Raw genomic sequence first — 17424 nt, 5'->3', positions numbered from 1 at the left:
CAACGTGCCCCCCTCCCTGGAAAGGCACAACGTGCCCCCCTCCCTGGACCCGGCACAACGTGCCCCCCTCCCTGGACCCGGCACAACGTGCCCCCCCTCCCTGGAAAGGCACAACGTGCCCCCCTCCCTGGAAAGGCACAACGTGCCCCCCTCCCTGGAAAGGCACAACGTGCCCCCCTCCCTTGACCCGGCACAACGTGCCCCCCTCCCTGGAAAGGCACAACGTGCCCCCCTCCCTGGAAACGTAAAGGCACACGGAAAGGACAAAAGCACAAACAAAAGGAAAGGACAAAAGGACAAAAGGAAAAGGACAAAAGGAAAAGGACAAAAGGACAAAAGGAAAGGACAAAAGGACAAAGGGAAAGGACAAAAGGACAAAAGGAAAGGACAAAAGGAAAGGACAAAAGGAAAGGACAAAAGGAAAGGACAAAAGGAAAGGACAAAAGCACAAACGTAAAGGCACACGGAAAGGCAAACGGAAAGGCACAACGTGCCCCCCTCCCTGGAAAGGCACAACGTGCCCCACTCCCTGGAAAGGCACAACGTGCCCCCCCTCCCTGGACCCGGCACAATGTGCCCCCCTCCCTGGATCGGCCCAACATGCCCCCCTCCCTGGAAAGGCACAACGTGCCCCCCTCCCTGGAAAGGCACAACGTGCCCCCCTCCCTGGAAAGGCACAACGTGCCCCCTCCCCGGACCCGGCACAACGTGCCCCTTCCCTGGATCGGAACCACGTGCCCCCCTCCCTGGACCCGGCACACTGTGCGCCCCCCTGGACTTGGCACAGCACGACCCCTCCACCATCCCTGGACTCGGGACAACGTGACCCCACCCCCGACTCTCCACAGCGTGCCCCCGCCCTCGGCTCGGCACAGCATGACCCCTCCACCCTCCCTGGACCCTGGAAAACGTGCCCCCTCCCTCAACCCTCCTCTTCCCACACCGTGCCCACAGTCCACACCCCTGGATCTCCACAGCGTGCATGCCTCCTCCCTCAGCGGACCGGCGTTGTGCGCCTCCCGCCCTCGGAACCCGCCCCCTTCTCCCTGAGACCGGCACACCCCCCCCCCCCTCCTACACAGCATGCCTCCTCCCTACGGCACATCATGTCTCCACCACTTCCACTCGGCTCAGCGTGCACGCCTCCTCCCCCAGCGGACCGCGTGCCTCCCCACCCTCCAAATACTCCATTCTCTGCCTTCGGATAGGCATAGCGTGCCCCCGCCTCCCTCGGTCTGGTGCAGCCTCCTCTCGACGCCATGCATATCCATCCTCTCCACCCTCGGATGACCACAGCATGCCCCCTCCCTCGACCTGGCACAGCGTGCCTCCTGCACATCATGCCCCCGCTCCCTCCACTCGGCACATCATGCCTCCCCCCTCTGGCACAACGTACCTGCCCCTTCCTCGAATCCCCCAGGATCACCTGAACCCATCCCCGGTCCTGATCAAGCAGGCCTCCCCACATGCTCATCTGGACCACAACGGCCAATCGTCAGGCAGCCACTGCAGCAGCCGCACGCAGCCATCCTCCGGTCGGTCCTCGGCCTCTCCTCGCTCCATTACTCCCGTCGCCCCCAGTTTTAGGACGCTCCACCCGTCCGTGGCAGATCGGACAGTCGCCGGTCTAAGCAAGATGTATTCCTTTCCAACGTACCAACCGGAAGGCGGCGTTGCTCGTTGCTTCGCTGGCCTACTCCGTTCCGGATGCGGCCCCGCCCACCCGGACCACACGTTCCATGACTCCGCCCACCAGCCCCCTCCTGCTTTACAGCAGCAACAGACACGTGCCCGGCCCACTTCCCTTTCCCCCCCTCCCTCACACACACGCCGGCCGGCGCACGCATCGTCTACTTCAAACCCCCCTTCCTCCCCCTCCTCCCTCCCTCCCTCCTCCCCCCACAAGCACGCTGGCAGGTGCGGCAATGCGCCATGCAGGCGGGCGCGTAATACGCCCCGCAGGCTGTCGCGGCGACGCACCTCGCCCACTTCCAACCTCCCCCGAGCACGCTGGCAGGTGCGGCAATGCGCCACGCAGGCGGGCGCGTAATACGCCCCGCAGGCGGCGGTCGCGGCGACGCACCTCGCCCACTTCCAACCTCCCACCCCCCCAACCCCCCCGAGCACGCTGGCAGGTGCGGCAATGCGCCACGCAGGCGGGCGCGTAATACGCCCCGCAGGCGGCGGTCGCGGCGACGCACCTCGCCCACTTCCAACCTCCCAACCCCCCCGAGCACGCTGGCAGGTGCGGCAATGCGCCACGCAGGCGGGCGCGTAATACGCCCCGCAGGCGGTGGTCGCGGCGACGCACCTCGCCCACTTCCTCCCTCCCTCCCTTCCCTCCCACACACTCCCGGCCCAGCCCAAAGCCAAGCACGTCAGGACCATGCCATCTGTCCTTCCCCCTCACCACCCACTCCGGTACTACCTCCCGGAACGGCACCACCTCCTACAAAAGACTGTATACAATTCCACAACAACAATCCCCGATGACATGCAGCACCGCCGGACCCATGAGTTCAAAACACCTTGACCCACTCCGCACATCAAACGTACTCCGCGAGACTTACCCAATAGTCTTCGCCATGCCTTTTTGGGGCCACGATTCGACACAAAGAAGCATCCCAATTCTCTAGGCCAACTAAAGATCATACTCCCCCCGATAGACTCTTCTCATTGCCCACATCCATCCTACACGTTCCACTCCTACCAAACCATCAACGGATGCACTCATCCATCATTCATCGGTCCCGAACAACTCTCCCCCCAGTCTACCCGAATCCATCCTCCGCCACATCCCCACATGATGTTCCTCAACACTGCAACTCAAGACCACCTCCTCACAGAGACTGGCTACGCCACCCCAGTCAAATCTTGACTCCTACGTCACTCCTACTCTGGCACTCGTCCTGCATTGGTGTCATTCCTACCACACCATGAGCCCAACTCAAGACCATCTCCGCACAGAGACTGGTTTCGCCACTCCTGGCTCCACCCCAGCCAAATCTTGACTCCTACATCACTCCTACTCTGGGCACTCGTTCTTCATCAGTGTCATTCCTACCACACCACACGAGCCCTTCAGATCATCCCGCACCCCCGGTCGATGGTCATCCCAAACCTACCACAATCACGGCAGTAGCAACATCCACAACGCCCATCCCCATCCAGGATGACCGTAACGTGCCGCATCATCTTCAGCCTGTCCGCCCCGGAAGGGGGTCCCCTCTCTTGCGATCCTTCCCGAGGTTTCTTCCTCTTTCCTCAACCCAGCCTAGAGGGAGTTTTTCCTCGCCCAATTGAGGGTCTAAGGACAGGGCGGATCATGCGACACGTTGCCCTAGCTTCAAGACCTTCGGTCTCTACCTCCCAGCCATTCACACCTGTGGGCCAGCTCTTTTGGGGGCAGTGACGGAGCAGAGACGACCAGCCGCTCATTCCGAGTATAGAGCAAAGATGACCGTCAGCTCCAGAGACTACGCCCCCACCCTGAGTCTCGCCCTACCTTGGGTTCCTCACTCCACTCCATGCATTCATCTCATTCTGTTTCAATAAACTGTTCATCTTGAGCGAAGGTGTGGTCTCTTACTAAGTGAAGGGAAGTTGTATTTATACAACGTAGTTTCGGGAGAAGAGACCTCCTTCCGCTTGACCTTAACCACTCCTCCCTCATTATCAACAACTCCTCCCTCCTCATCAACTCACCTGCCTTTCATTATCACCCAGCCAATCCCTGGTGCAATCACCACAGCATAAATACACCTGCGATCTCCCAACCAAGTTGTTTGTCCTGCTCCATGACAGACCAAACATGGGTTGTGAGTACTGCACTTGTAGATCGGCTATTTTCACTACTCTTCAAAATCGCCATCCTCCTCCACCCCAACCTCCTCCTTCCGCCTCGATTCTCTAGGAATCCAGGGGGGGCAGTGACGGAGCAGAGACGACCAGCCGCTCATTCCGAGTATAGAGCAAAGATGACCGTCAGCTCCAGAGACTACGCCCCCACCCTGAGTCTCGCCCTACCTTGGGTTCCTCACTCCACTCCATGCATTCATCTCATTCTGTTTCAATAAACTGTTCATCTTGAGCGAAGGTGTGGTCTCTTACTAAGTGAATTATGTTTTAAGGAGATGTTTGCTTTTGGCCAATAAGTCTCATTGCAGTCAGGACATGTGCAGCGGTGGCCGAACGGTTTGCGGAGCGGTCTTGATATCGGAAGGTCGCTAGTTCGTATCCCTGGACCGGCACGTTAAAATTACCACCGCTGAAGTGCCCTTGGACAAGGCATTGAACCCCTACCATGAAATGTTCTATGAGCAGGGCCTGGCTGTAAACAAGTTATTGAGCTTAGTCCAGTTAAACATAGTACCTTTCCTTTCCTTTTAGCTGCACTCATCATCATGTTGTGAGCAATGAGCATTGAGCAATTCACATTTTGACATCTGCTTAAAGAACCAAACATTTGAACCTTTCTTAAACCCTTTTTGAAGGACCATATAATGGCAGTTTAATCCATTGTCTGGAGGGGGTTTGGTTACAGTACAATATGCAAATCAACTTGCAGTGAACTTCTTGGCACCTTTATCTTTTGTTAAAGTTATGTATTGTTGTAGCGGTATATCAGTTAATTTGAAATCTCTATAACGGGAAGCAGTCACTGCAGGATAAATTATTGATTACAATGTCTCTGACTTGTTTCCCGTACTATGTTTTTTGTTTATGCCCAATTATGGCCATGGATGGAGCTGCTAGACAATGACATTGTACTGTATAATGTTCCTGCCATGCTTTAGGCCATGGTAATAAAACATTATGGGGCCAAACAATGGCGTTGTTCCCATGGGGTGCAGGCTTCATGTGGCCAGTCTGTGAGTCAGACATCTAGAACGTTTTATGCCGAATGGCTCCCAATTTGGGCAAGATTTCAGCCCGCCTGACCCTCATCGACTTCTAATATCTAATTAAAGTTAAATATTTCCAAAAATACAAAACACATACTCCTTGGCCTATCCTGGCAGTGTGCTCAAGACATTTGGCACTGATTGGTCCAGCCTATAATAGCCTCCTACAGAGCCACATAGTAAAAAGAGATTATCTCCTGCCAGTAAAAACATACCAATACCAATGCTAAAATGACACATCCATGGGGCACTATGAGGGCTCAACCATGTTTTTTTGAATAGTCTCTCCACTTAAGTATATCAAATAGAGCAAAGCAGAGATGGCTTTAAAACATCCTCTTGATAAAGTCACATTGATCTAAACTTGAATCGTCTCCTACTTTAAAAGGCAGAGATATAAGCATTATTCTTTGTGTCTTGTATGCAGTTCCTATTATACTTTTGATTCAGAAAATGTGCTTATATAGTGCTGAAAAGGTATTGCGGGAGATATGAGGTGTTCATCTTTAATAAAAAGAGAATAGATCATCAGAAATGAAAAGACATTTTATAAGTCCTCAGCACATCGCTCCCTTAAGCTGTCATGGAGAAAAGGCTTTCATTGATTCTGAACAGTGGATATTCAACCTGTTTTCACTTGACTAGTTTTTCCTCTTTGCTGAAATGTTATCTCTCTTGTGTATCACATACTATATTGCACTCTAAGCTAAACTCAGAGAATGATCAATTTAGGCTGACTGACTATCAATAAGCTCAATACGCATGACATTTGCAGCATCACTTGCAGTGTGAGTGTGTAAGAGTGAGAGAGCAACAGAGACAGGATGGGAGAGATTGTGCTATCAAGACATACAGACATGTACAGGCTATAGCTATACAATGCAAAACCCTGAAACCCATGTTTTTGATTTACCAGTCTCTTGTCTCAAAAGTCAACAGCAATGGAAAAAGCAATAATCTATGGAATGTGATCAGTTCTCTTAAAAGAGAGAAATAAATAAATAGCCTTTAGTGTTTTCAATTATATAGCAATCAGGTCAGACAGTAGATTTCTTCATAAAGACTTTATATGCTACTTAATTGGTACGAATCCAAATGTGACCGGGCAGCCAGGCTTGTCCAAGCTTACACTGTCAAGTTACATTTTTCATAGTGAGTGACATTGCCTTACATGAATAAATTAATAAAGTGATCAAACAAATCACTTTGACAAACTGACCAAGTGACCGCATTTGGCCTGGCTTTGGTGTGTGTGTGTGCGTGTGCGTGTGTGTGTGTGTGTGTGTGTGTGTGTGTGTGTGTGTGTGTACAGTATACAGTATATACAGGTCCATCTCAAGTAATTTGAATATTTTGTAAAAGTTCATTTTCTTCCGTAATATAATTCAAAAAGTGAAACTTTCATAAATTCTCAAATCTTGATGATTATAGCGTACAGCTCATGAAAATCAAAAAATCCTATCTCAATAAATTAGAATATTTTACGAGACCACTAAAAATTTATTTTTTAAACAAGAAATGTCGAACATCTGAAAAGTATATTAATGTATGCAGTTAATACTTGGTCTGGGCTACTTTTGAACAAATTATTTCATCAGTGGGGTTCAAGTCAGGCCAGTTGGCTGGTCAGTTAAGCACAGTAATACCATGGTCAGTACACCAGTTAATAGTAGTTTTGGCTCTGTGGGCAGGTGCCAAATCAAGCTGGAAAGGAAAATTAGCACCTCCATGAAGCTTGTCAACATACTGAAGCACAATGTACTCTAAAAAGATGGCTGTGTTGAAACCAGTGTTAAGTTTTCACTGTCAGTGGATCAACACCATAGCAGATGGCCTAAATCGTCACTGTGTTTTTGTGTGTGTGTGTGTATATATATATATATATATATATATATATATATATATATATATATATATAAAATTATTATTATTTATTTATTTATTTTACAATTCAAATTAGCTGTATTGGCATGAGAAAACATAAGTTTACATTGCCAAAGCAAGTGTCAAGTGTATCTATTATACTACAGCATGATTCCAGAGTATAGGCTACAAGCCTATGCAGTCTAATAGTTACTGTACTATACTTTACCTGAGTCCTGAGTCTATGGTTTTACTCTTGAGTGATTACTCATTCGTCTTGTGGGCACCTGGGCCTGGCAATCATCTCTTCGCAGATGAGTAATAAGTCTAAACTAAAGGCTGGGACCGAGGCTACCTGGCAATGTAGATTTAAAGTCTGCAAGCTCTATGATAGGTCGACCTTCTCGTACCCTCGACTCAACTTCCCACCTTATTGCACTCGCCCGGTGTCAATCTCGCCGCTAAAACCCTCCCCCGAGATATGAAATAGACGGCGTGGCGCTCAGACTCACTCCATACTCTTGCCAGGACGGTCGGCACTAGTTTAATCCTCACTGCTTTGTGTGTGTGTGTGTGTGTGTTTCTGCGTCGCGGCGCAGGCTGGAGAGAGATGACAAAAAGAGCCCCGCGGACCTGCTCAGAGAAACATGGATCTTCTTAGAACGCTGAATTTGGTGCTTTGGATATTATCGCTGAACCTAGTTGCTGACTGCCACGCAGAGGAAGGTATGTGATATATATATATATATTTTTTAAGCGTTCCCCAAAACGTTCCCAAACACCGTAGCGCGGTGACAGCAGAGAGCGGGAGAGATGTCCGCGGCAGGCGGCATCGACTCGGAGCGCGTTTCGACTTGTTCCTGTGATTGCGAGCAGGTGCACGGTTTCCCGTTTACCGTCTTGAGTAGTGCAGCTGGACTGGTGGTTATTTTGGTGAACTTACAAATGACTCGTCGCCGACTTCTGGCTATTTGGAAGTGGAAGACATTGTGCTGCCGTAATTATGGAGGAGGCGAGATTGCAAAAAGCTTTATTCATGTTGTCTTGTCTGTGTTTTTTACGCAACTGTGTTGAGATGGCACAGTCAGACAGCACGCTGTTCTCAACGGGATAATAAGATAACTTATAACAAATAAAAGCTTATTACGTTTATTGGAGGCAGCTGGCTAAATTCTAACGAGAGCAAGTATACAGTGACGACATGTCACAAGAACTCGGGCAATTGAGCCTCACATTAGACTATAGAACAGTGTTCACGGAAGAAAAAACGACTCCTCCAATAATGCTTGTTTAGCTCATACTTTATTAAAAAGCACTTGGTTACTATAGCCTACTGTACATGCCACCACGCCATTGTTGCTGTATCTTATAGTGCAACTGGTCTCCTATTGTCCTTTTGTCCAGGAATGACAGTTTAGGTACAGTAGCTATAGCTACAGTGGCTTTACTGCATATGGCCCCTTTTCCCCTTCTTTCCATAACCCTTTCCTTCCTCTAATTAACATGGCCTTCCTCTATCAGTGTGTGTGTGTGTAGTAGTCCATCAGATAGATTATACACATGATAGAGGATCACAGTAAAATCAGTATGAAAACTCTGTGTTAATTTGTTTTTCCAAATATCATTGGACAGCTATGGTCTGTCATTCTCTCTTGAGCAAATGCAGACTGTCTTTGTTATCATAAAACATTGCAGAAGTACACTAACATTCACAGGATTGTCTGCTGATTTTACAGCAGCTTAGATCCTGTATTTGATGATGATAGATGTATTTTAGGATGTGTAGGCTGCTGCTGGCTTTTGAGGGAGAGGGAGTGAAGAAACCCGGTAAAGGTGCACAGTAACATCTGTGTACTGTACAATGTACATACTGTAATCTCAGTGAATTTGACCGATTTGACTGTGTAGCCCCACTGCTCTGTTCTGTAACTGGGAGCCAGCCTGCTTCTACACACTAGCGCCTCAAACATGTGTAAACCTTTATTTGGATGATTGTATTGGAAACATCTAGACGTGTCTTGCCATGTTTATTTGAAAGCCTGTTAGATTCATCAGCTGACTGGCCAACTGGCAGGCGATGTCAGTAAACTAGTCCAAATCAGTGGCAAGATTTTGACACTGTAGAGGTCTCGGGTGCCATGCTGTTTCCAGAATGGAGAAGAATGTGTACAATCCTCTGTGTAATGCAAAATGAATGTAACCTCTGGCAGCGGACAAATGTAACCAAGTGGACCCTTCCCGGTCCACTTGGTTACATTTGCCCACTGTCGGAGATTCAAATGGATAAATGAACACTGATTTAATTTATACTGTGTAGGCCTACTGTCAGTCAGGCACTGTCAAATTGCCAATAGGCATCAAACATAATCTGCACATAGCCCGTTGCATACAGACCAAATATACATGCAAAGACTGCAAGCACGCATAGAATCTGTGGCTCGTTGCATGCCAGAAAATGCATTAGGCTACCCCCCCCCCCCCCTCTGCTTGTCACGCATGACACACTTACGCACATCACTCACACACAACGTCGACACACGCACATGTGCTCTACTTGCACATATCCTTAAAGCACACATGCAACTCATGGATCAATTTGCATAAGACCACTTGACATGGCATGCGGAAACGTGTGATGCATTGACATACCATGCTTGGCATATGGCATGTCCTGTTTCACGCATGCTATATCCTGATTCACTGGGATTTACCAGTGCTTCCATGCGTGCGTGCGTGCATGGCGTGCACACACACACACAGTACAGTGTGTATATACAGTGTACATGCTCTTATATTGCATTTCTCTCACACATATGAATCGGCAAATGCTGAGAAATAATTTATATGCAGTGTAGATAATGGATCCATACGGACCCATAAATGTCCATTACACTGGACCATAAGGGACTCCATAAGGGTCTATTTAGGGTCTCTGAGATCATTTTAACACTGAGGATTTTACACTGCAGATGTTAGACTTTTTCTCCCTCGTGCGCACACACACACACACACACACACACACACACACACACACACACACACGGCCAACGTGATGCGATTCCATGGAATGATGGCTGGATTTGAACATGGCTTTATTTTAATTGATGCTGTGACGGCAGTTTCATTGCTGCGAAGCAACAGGGGCTTTTAAAGACTGTAGCTCTGGCACCTTCCATGCCTGAATTACAGTATACTTGGTCGTGCGACGTGTCACACAGCAGAAATAACCGATTCTATATACGCTCGCAGCAAGTCTTGTGACACCATTTGAGCTTGTAGATCGTCTATGTTCAGTGCGCGACACAACACGCAGCCAAGTATAAACCAGGCATCATGGTTTGGATGGAGTTGGTGGGTAGGCAGGGTGCTCCTCCTCAAAGTTTGGAAGGACTTGGTGGGTGGGCAGAGATCCGGTAAGCGGAGGTGTTTTCCTTCAATGTCTCTCTTTTCTCTCACAAATTTCGATCAACATTTTAAGCAATTTGCAGTGTTCAGTGACACAGTGCCAACCCATCTCCCCGTGTTTGGGGAGTACATTTGTTTTTGTCAATGTTTTTTTTTTTTTTGCGGCTTACGCCTTTTATTGATTTTTGAAGGGACAGACAGTAGGCTTACAGGAAACGGGAGAGAGATGGGGGATGACATGCAGTAAAGGCCGTGTCGGGTCCGGGAGTCGAACCCGCGGCACACTGCGACTGGATTACCAGTCCGGTGCCCAGACCGTTACGCTACGGCCTGGGCCGTTTTTGTCAATGTTGAACAGAGGATGTCGGGTGTACTGTATTTTTCATTTGAGTGTTAGTATTTATTATTAGGCATCCTATATAGGCAAGCATGCAAAGCATTTCCTCTGCTTCTCTCTCTGTTTCCATCTGCTGTCTTTCCTCCTATGATGGAAACGTTTGACAGTAACTCAGTCTTAACCACATAAGTCCTATGTACTTTGTTGTGCAATTGGAATAGCGAACATAGTCTAGTCTACAAGCTCACAACCTGTTCTATCTGCTATTGTCATTATGTTTGACTATTTGGGCAATTTTTGACAATATGACATTCACAAATTAGGGACGCCATGGTTGAAAGTGGTTTCTCTTCAGTATACTGTATTTTCTGCTGTTTTCCCCTCCTCTCTATTCCTCCTCTCCAATAGCTTCCTCTTTCTTGCCTTTCCTCTCCTTGCCTTGCTCCCCTTCCCCTCCAGTAATCTCTCCTCTCTATTAACTATTACTATGCATCTCACATCCTGAGCTGAGTTAGTAAGCACTAATACGACCATTGGGCATCATAGGCAGATCAGGATGTACACACACACACACACACACACACACACACACACACACACACACACACAGTCACACACACAGAGAGAGAGTCAATGTAGCCGCACCCTCCCTTCAGGCCGCCTTCTCATTCCCCGCGTCTCACCGCTAACACACCTTGGCATCTCATTGGGATCTCATTTACTTCCCCCACTCCTCCCTCCTCTCCTCCTCCATATCCATCCATTCTGCGGTGAGCCACTGCCAAGAGAGAGAATCGTAGAAAGTGCAGCGTAGCTGGTGTGTTCATTGTGTCTGTGAGGCTGTGGTGTTGAACTAGATTTGTTTGCCTCATTGTCGTGTCCGCATAGCTTTGTATATATCTGTATATCTTTGTTTTTATGTATATTATTCTAGAGTTTGTTTGGGGATTTGCAAGCTTCCGCATTGGCTATGTGACTGATCCACTTTATATTTACATTGTGCTCCCCTGAGGGCCCACAGACTCTCAGAAGCTAAACATTGACTTCTTTACATGGCAAGGGATCTGATTAGTCTGATTAATAAATCTTATAATTGTTGCTTATAAATTATTTGATAGGCTAATAAATAATTTAACAGCAACTGCCAGGTCGGCACAGGAACTGCACTCCCAAGGTATCAAATGGGACTAATTGTGTGTGATTGATTCAGGGCTTTTTCCGGTCTGTTGCCAAGGACAAGACTAAATACACAGCTCCACCTTCGGCTGGCAGAAACAGTCTCCAAACTACCTGTTTGTCTGTGTCTGTGTCTGTGTCTGTGTCTGTGTCTGTGTCTGTCTGTCTAAACGGTCTCCAACCAGTCTGTCTGTCTGTCTGTCTGTCTAAACGGTCTGTCTGTCTGTCTGTCTGTCTGTCTGTCTGTCTGTCTGTCTGTCTGTCTGTCTGTGTATTGGACGTGAATGTGTATTGGACTGTACAGCTGGGACCTCTGTGTGTATGAAAGGTCAGAGTGATTTTTGAAGTTGGCAGGCATAACGCAGCGACATTCACACTTCAGGGGGCTCAGGGAGCCCCTCATTATTTATAGGTGGCGCGCTACGAGCTTGTAGGTCTGCTATTTTTGAAAAATCAAAGAACGACTGACATAGAAACATAGCTTTTTCAGAAAACTGTCAGGATTTAGAAGACGTTCATAGAATCGTTCCCAGGTCAAAATGGGTTAAAGGACAAGGGAAGAGAAATGAGAGTACAACATGAGGGGAAGTAGAATACAAGAGGTCAGAGCAGAAAGGCCAAATGCTTCCTGCATGGAGAGAAAGATGGCAGACTGAAGGGGTGGAGGGTGAGGTGGGAATCGGCATAATGTCTCCATTGTTTTGCCGCGGGAATAATGTTAACATGCAATGAAACTCACTTATTACCACAGTACCTATATTCAATAGAGTAGCTTACTCAACCACAACCTTATTTACCTTCGACTCTACTGGTACACATTGATTGAGACTCATCGGTTGATCAATTGTACGTGCGTTTGTGTTCACTGTATTGGATCCCAATAGGGTCACCTGATTTCCTTTGTTCAGTGTGGTAGCCACGCTATTCTTGTGTGGTGTGTGACTGTGTGTGTGCCTGTGTGCGTGTGTGTGTGTGGTATTTTTTAGGGATGCACCGATCCGGCTTTTTGGCATTCGATACCGATTTCGATACATGGGGGTCCAGTATCTGCCGATACAGAGTACCGATCCCCCCACAAAGAAACGTAATAACCTATTAAGCTGTATGCCTCACTGTGTGGAGTCTGGAATCATTATTTTGTGTAAGGCAACATCAAGGCTTGACTTAAACATTACTTTCCCTACTTTGTAAAACAAAATGTAACAAACACTGATATAAATGCACTGAATTATTTATTAAATAACTGTGCAACAATTAGACCAGGTTAATGTGTGCGCAGGCTAGCCTGGCTGCATTCCACATGTTATACTGTCAATACTACACTGCTGTGTCACAGAGGAGGTAGAGTTGTTTTCATACTGTAATTACACATAATTATCGGATCGGATCGGATAATGGATCGGCCACCGATCCGATACCCGATCTAGAATTTTAGCCTGGATCGGCGCCGATCTCCGATACGAGTATCGGATCGGTGCATCCCTAGTATTTTTAAGAGAGAATGTGATATAAATGTGTGAAAGAGCTTGGCTGTGTGTGTTCATTCTAGTACGTACGCCAGGATGGATGTTTTGCAGGTGTTGTAGTCATGCTGACGAGTGAGGAAGGTGTTCTCTGCAGTCGCCTGGCTGTGATGCATGGGTGCAGTACAGATGCAGTGCTGATTTGGAAGCACTTTTTGGGGTGAAATGAACGAAAACATCTGCCCGCTCTGTGCAAACAAGATTGTCTGCACGTACACAGAGGTTGTTACCCGTCTATTCTAAATGTGTTTTGTTTTATAGCCTTTTATCATGATTGGTGCAGGGATATAGTTAGACTTATTTTTCTGCAGAGCTGGGGAGTAGCTAACTCAATGAAGACATATGCATTGTTTTTATGGTAGTTAAAATAAAATGTAGCTTCCTTTCGTGTTGAAATGCTGGGCACTGTGAGATAAACTGCTCTTTGAAAGTAGCATAGTTTCCCCAACTGTGTAAACGAAGCACTCTAATACTGTCTGTAGAACACTCATTCTCCAATCTCGAACAGCATAAGCTCAACAGTCATCCAAAGTACATTTGCAATGTGGAGAGACAGGGGAGTGTGCATCTGTGTTTGTAAAACTGGGTGTGCATCAGATGGAGAGCAAACATCAGTATTCCATATGTTAAGAATAGTGGGGGTTCTTTAAAAACCCACACTCTGACACTTGTCACTGGTGGTATGCCAGCATGCTGAACCTTACATAAGTGTCTTGACAATCACTTGTTTGTGTAAAGGGGAATACCACTGCACTGGGTCTCTATTGTGTTGCTTACAGTAAAATGAGCTCACAAAGCTCACAACGAACCACAACCCAGGTAAAAGAAAGGAAGGAAGAAAGAGGTGTGCATCTGATCAAGTAAACAAAATCAGAATCACACCCGTGTGAACTGAGTGGTGCAATTCTGTGTGGGGGTCCCTGGGTGTTCCCAGAACATCCAGACCCACAGGAGTGCTCCCGGCCCCGGGTCCGGCGAGCCGCCCGCCTCCAAAACGGTCGAGAAATTACAGAGTTACTGTGTGGGGGAATGAGCAGACAACACTCTCTCTCACAAGTAAGAGTGTGGAGGGCTCTCTCCCTCCCTCTCTCTCTCTCTCTCTCTCTGTCTCTCTGTCTCTCTGTCTCTCTGTCTCTGTCTCTGTCTGTCTCTCTCTCTCTGTCTCCATGCATGCACGCTCCACATTGTAATTAGCAGGCAACAGTGCAACACTCTCTCTGTTTCCAGCTACTTGGAAATACAGTTGAGGGCAAGCCCTCATTTTCAATGTAGCCGAGGTTAGGTTTTGGTAGCCTAAACATAGGGACAGACATTGCCGTTTCTTAGAGTGGCTGCACCACTCAAAAATAATCAAACATGAAAATCTGTGGGTTTATTCTTTGCTGCACATATTACAGTATTTTGAATTTTCAGTAGTGCAGGAGAGTTGAGTCTTTTCACTGCCTCGCTTTTCATGAGGTTGCTTCCAACAATATATTTGTCTGTTACTTTTTCTAGGGGTGCTAATGGATTACAGAAGTTTTTGGCAGGCGTTTCTGTCCTGAGGTGTCTAAAACATCATTGCTGTGTGTGTTTTGGCGGGGGGGGGGGGGGGGTATAACAAGAGTTTTGCCAGGAATGTCTACACAGCGGTGTTTGAATTAAATAAACGCTTAACTGTACAGTCTGTTGTGGGCGGGCGCGACTAGTGGGGATTTGAAGTGATGTCTCTGCATACAGTCTGCCACCAACGCCTTCACCTTCATTTAATTCCACTTTTCCTTTGATTGGGAGGGGGGGGGGGGGGATTACCCATTGACTCACTTATGCTGCTGTATAAATGGAGTGAAAGGGCAAAGTTAATTGAGACAAGCAGGGAAATCTAGGCAGTATACAGTATGTATGTGCCAGTTAGTAAAGCAAATGATGAGTAGGAGAACAGGGAGACCCAAGAAAGGCATTTTTAGTTAAAATGACACATTATAAATATAAAAACAGAGTTTTATTTTTTTGCGAAATTTGCATTTGATGTCATGCTCATTCTCTTTGAATAAAGTTTATTTAAAAATTCAATACATTAAAACATCTTATACAAGATGCTCTCCCACCGAAAATAACGAATCTACAAGCTTTTTGATCTGCTATTTTTTGCGTGCGACATCATCATAAGACAGAGCATAAATTACAGGTAAGCCTCCTATCTTCCCAGAGGTGATTGCGGTGTTTCAGTGAATGGATAATAAAATACACCAGTGGTTCTCAAACAATGTCATGTCAAGGACCCCCAAATTGATAAGAATTAGGCCACGGACCCTGATTTAAAAAAAAGATTTGGTGCCATAAGAGAAGGTTTAGTACAGAAAACTGTAGGTGGGGAGAGAGAAACGTACAGTATGATCTGAATAGTCATTGTCTTATACAGTACACTGTCTGGACTTGTAGAACAGCTATTTCTGCAATTATGTTTTTAAGTGGACGGGACTGCGGTTGAATATTGCTCAGCTCCCAGTACAAGAGTATACAGCTCCCAGTACAACAGTATACAGCTCCCAGTACAACAGTATACTATACAGGTGGTTGTACTGCCCAACAATTTTGGACTGCGGTAGTACTGGTCAGCTCCCAGTACAACAGTACAGGACTGTGGCTGTATATTGCTCAGCTCCCAGTACAACAGTACAGGACTGTAGCTGTATATTGCTCAACTCCCAGGTGTGAATGTTCACTGTGTGACTGTGAAGCAGGGCATTGCTGAAAAAGAACATTTGCACTCAGCAAACTGACATTTTTATGGGGGTAAAAATAGCCTAGCATACACATATCTGTTGCTAAAAAAAGGAAAATGCAATCATAGGCTAGCTATACTTTGCTAAAACATTAATCTGACTTATTGGGGAAGTATATACTGTATATTTTTTCAGTTGTCAATGTCTGACCCCACCCTTGCCTTCCCACGACCCCATGTGGTGTCCCGTCTCATAGTCTGAGAACATCTCTGCTCTATAGCAATGATTACTATCGAAATATAGACCTTTAACTTTGTAACCATAAACCTTTTGTTAACAAAGACATGTGTTCTACTGGGAGATAATGGTATGTGGGGCACTCACACCTGAGAAATCCATCATAGCATTGTAAGGGGAAGGGGTACGTTGTTTCTTGGCTGATAGTACCAACAACATATTTTAGATTTTATATGGAGCCGATGCAGAGGAGCTATATTGGGAGAATTCTCTCTTTGATAGCACTTTTCCTTTGTAGAGAATTTGACCGGCTATCGCGGCTGCTGCTTGGAAACTGCCAGGTAAATCTAACTTACTTTTATCACTGAAAATCATAAACATAGTCCTAGAACATCATTATGTTACATGTCATATGGAGGGCAGCCGGGCAGGTTGAGAAGTGTATATGCAGAGACTGAAGGGAAATCAAATGGAAATACAGTAGGTTGACTTTTCATGACCCGTGTGTTCCCATCCAAGTTTTTTTTCTTTTCTTGCTTCAGGTAATTCACTGCAAACTGGCCCTTGAGCTATAATATGAACACTTGAGCAATCTGAGAGCCTAGGTGTGCTTCATCAATCAACCTCCGGTCCTCCCGTCTGAGCTGCATGGATAACCGTCTCGCTTTGAGCGTTTGGGAGCGGCTGCAACTACAGTAGCCGTAGTACAGTGCCCAGTATACTGTAGTTCAGACTGAGAGTCCATTATCCCATTTTGACCTGAGATCAGATTTAAAAAAATGTCGTCTACATCCTGACAGTTTTCTGAAAAAGCTATGTTTCTATGTCAGTGGTTCTTCGATTTTTTTCAAAAATAGCAGACCTACAAGCTCATAGGTAGATCTGCTATTTTTTAATAGCTAAAGCATAACATAATGCTAACACCAAAAGGGGTTCCCGCCCAAAATGGGTTATGTGACAACACCCCTAGAGGACTGGACCGTCTCAAGGCCCAGTCCTCATCAGGTGTCTAATGTACCAATAGGAACATGTTCTGTCTGACCGTATTCTACTAGAGATGGAAGTGGTGTGAGACATCATGTTCGATCCAAATAAAGTTTATTATTATCCATACTATTCATCACGTATGTGTCCACGCACGCACGCACGCACGCACACGTTCTTTCACACTCGCTGTGACTGTGTTCACCTCTTAATGTGCTTTTCATGTGTGCTTTACAGAGAAGGAGAGACACACACACACACACACACACACACACACACACACACACACA

General features: G+C 46.8%; 1 protein-coding gene across 1 annotated transcript in view; it reads left to right on the top strand.

Moving 5' to 3' along the window:
- Window positions 1-7414: 7414 nt before the first annotated feature.
- Window positions 7415-17424, top strand: part of epha10 (EPH receptor A10) — a gene marked incomplete at both ends in the record, with an annotated part of 222557 nt that continues 212547 nt past the window's right edge. The window contains 1 exon segment of the mRNA XM_083772484.1: window positions 7415-7493. Coding sequence (XP_083628610.1) covers window positions 7415-7493 — 79 coding nt within the window.

Source organism: Protomyctophum parallelum (assembly GCF_964188405.1).
Source record: "Protomyctophum parallelum genome assembly, chromosome: 1".
Taxonomy (NCBI): Eukaryota; Metazoa; Chordata; class Actinopteri; order Myctophiformes; family Myctophidae; genus Protomyctophum; species Protomyctophum parallelum.
This window is presented reverse-complemented; position numbering and strand designations above follow the sequence as displayed.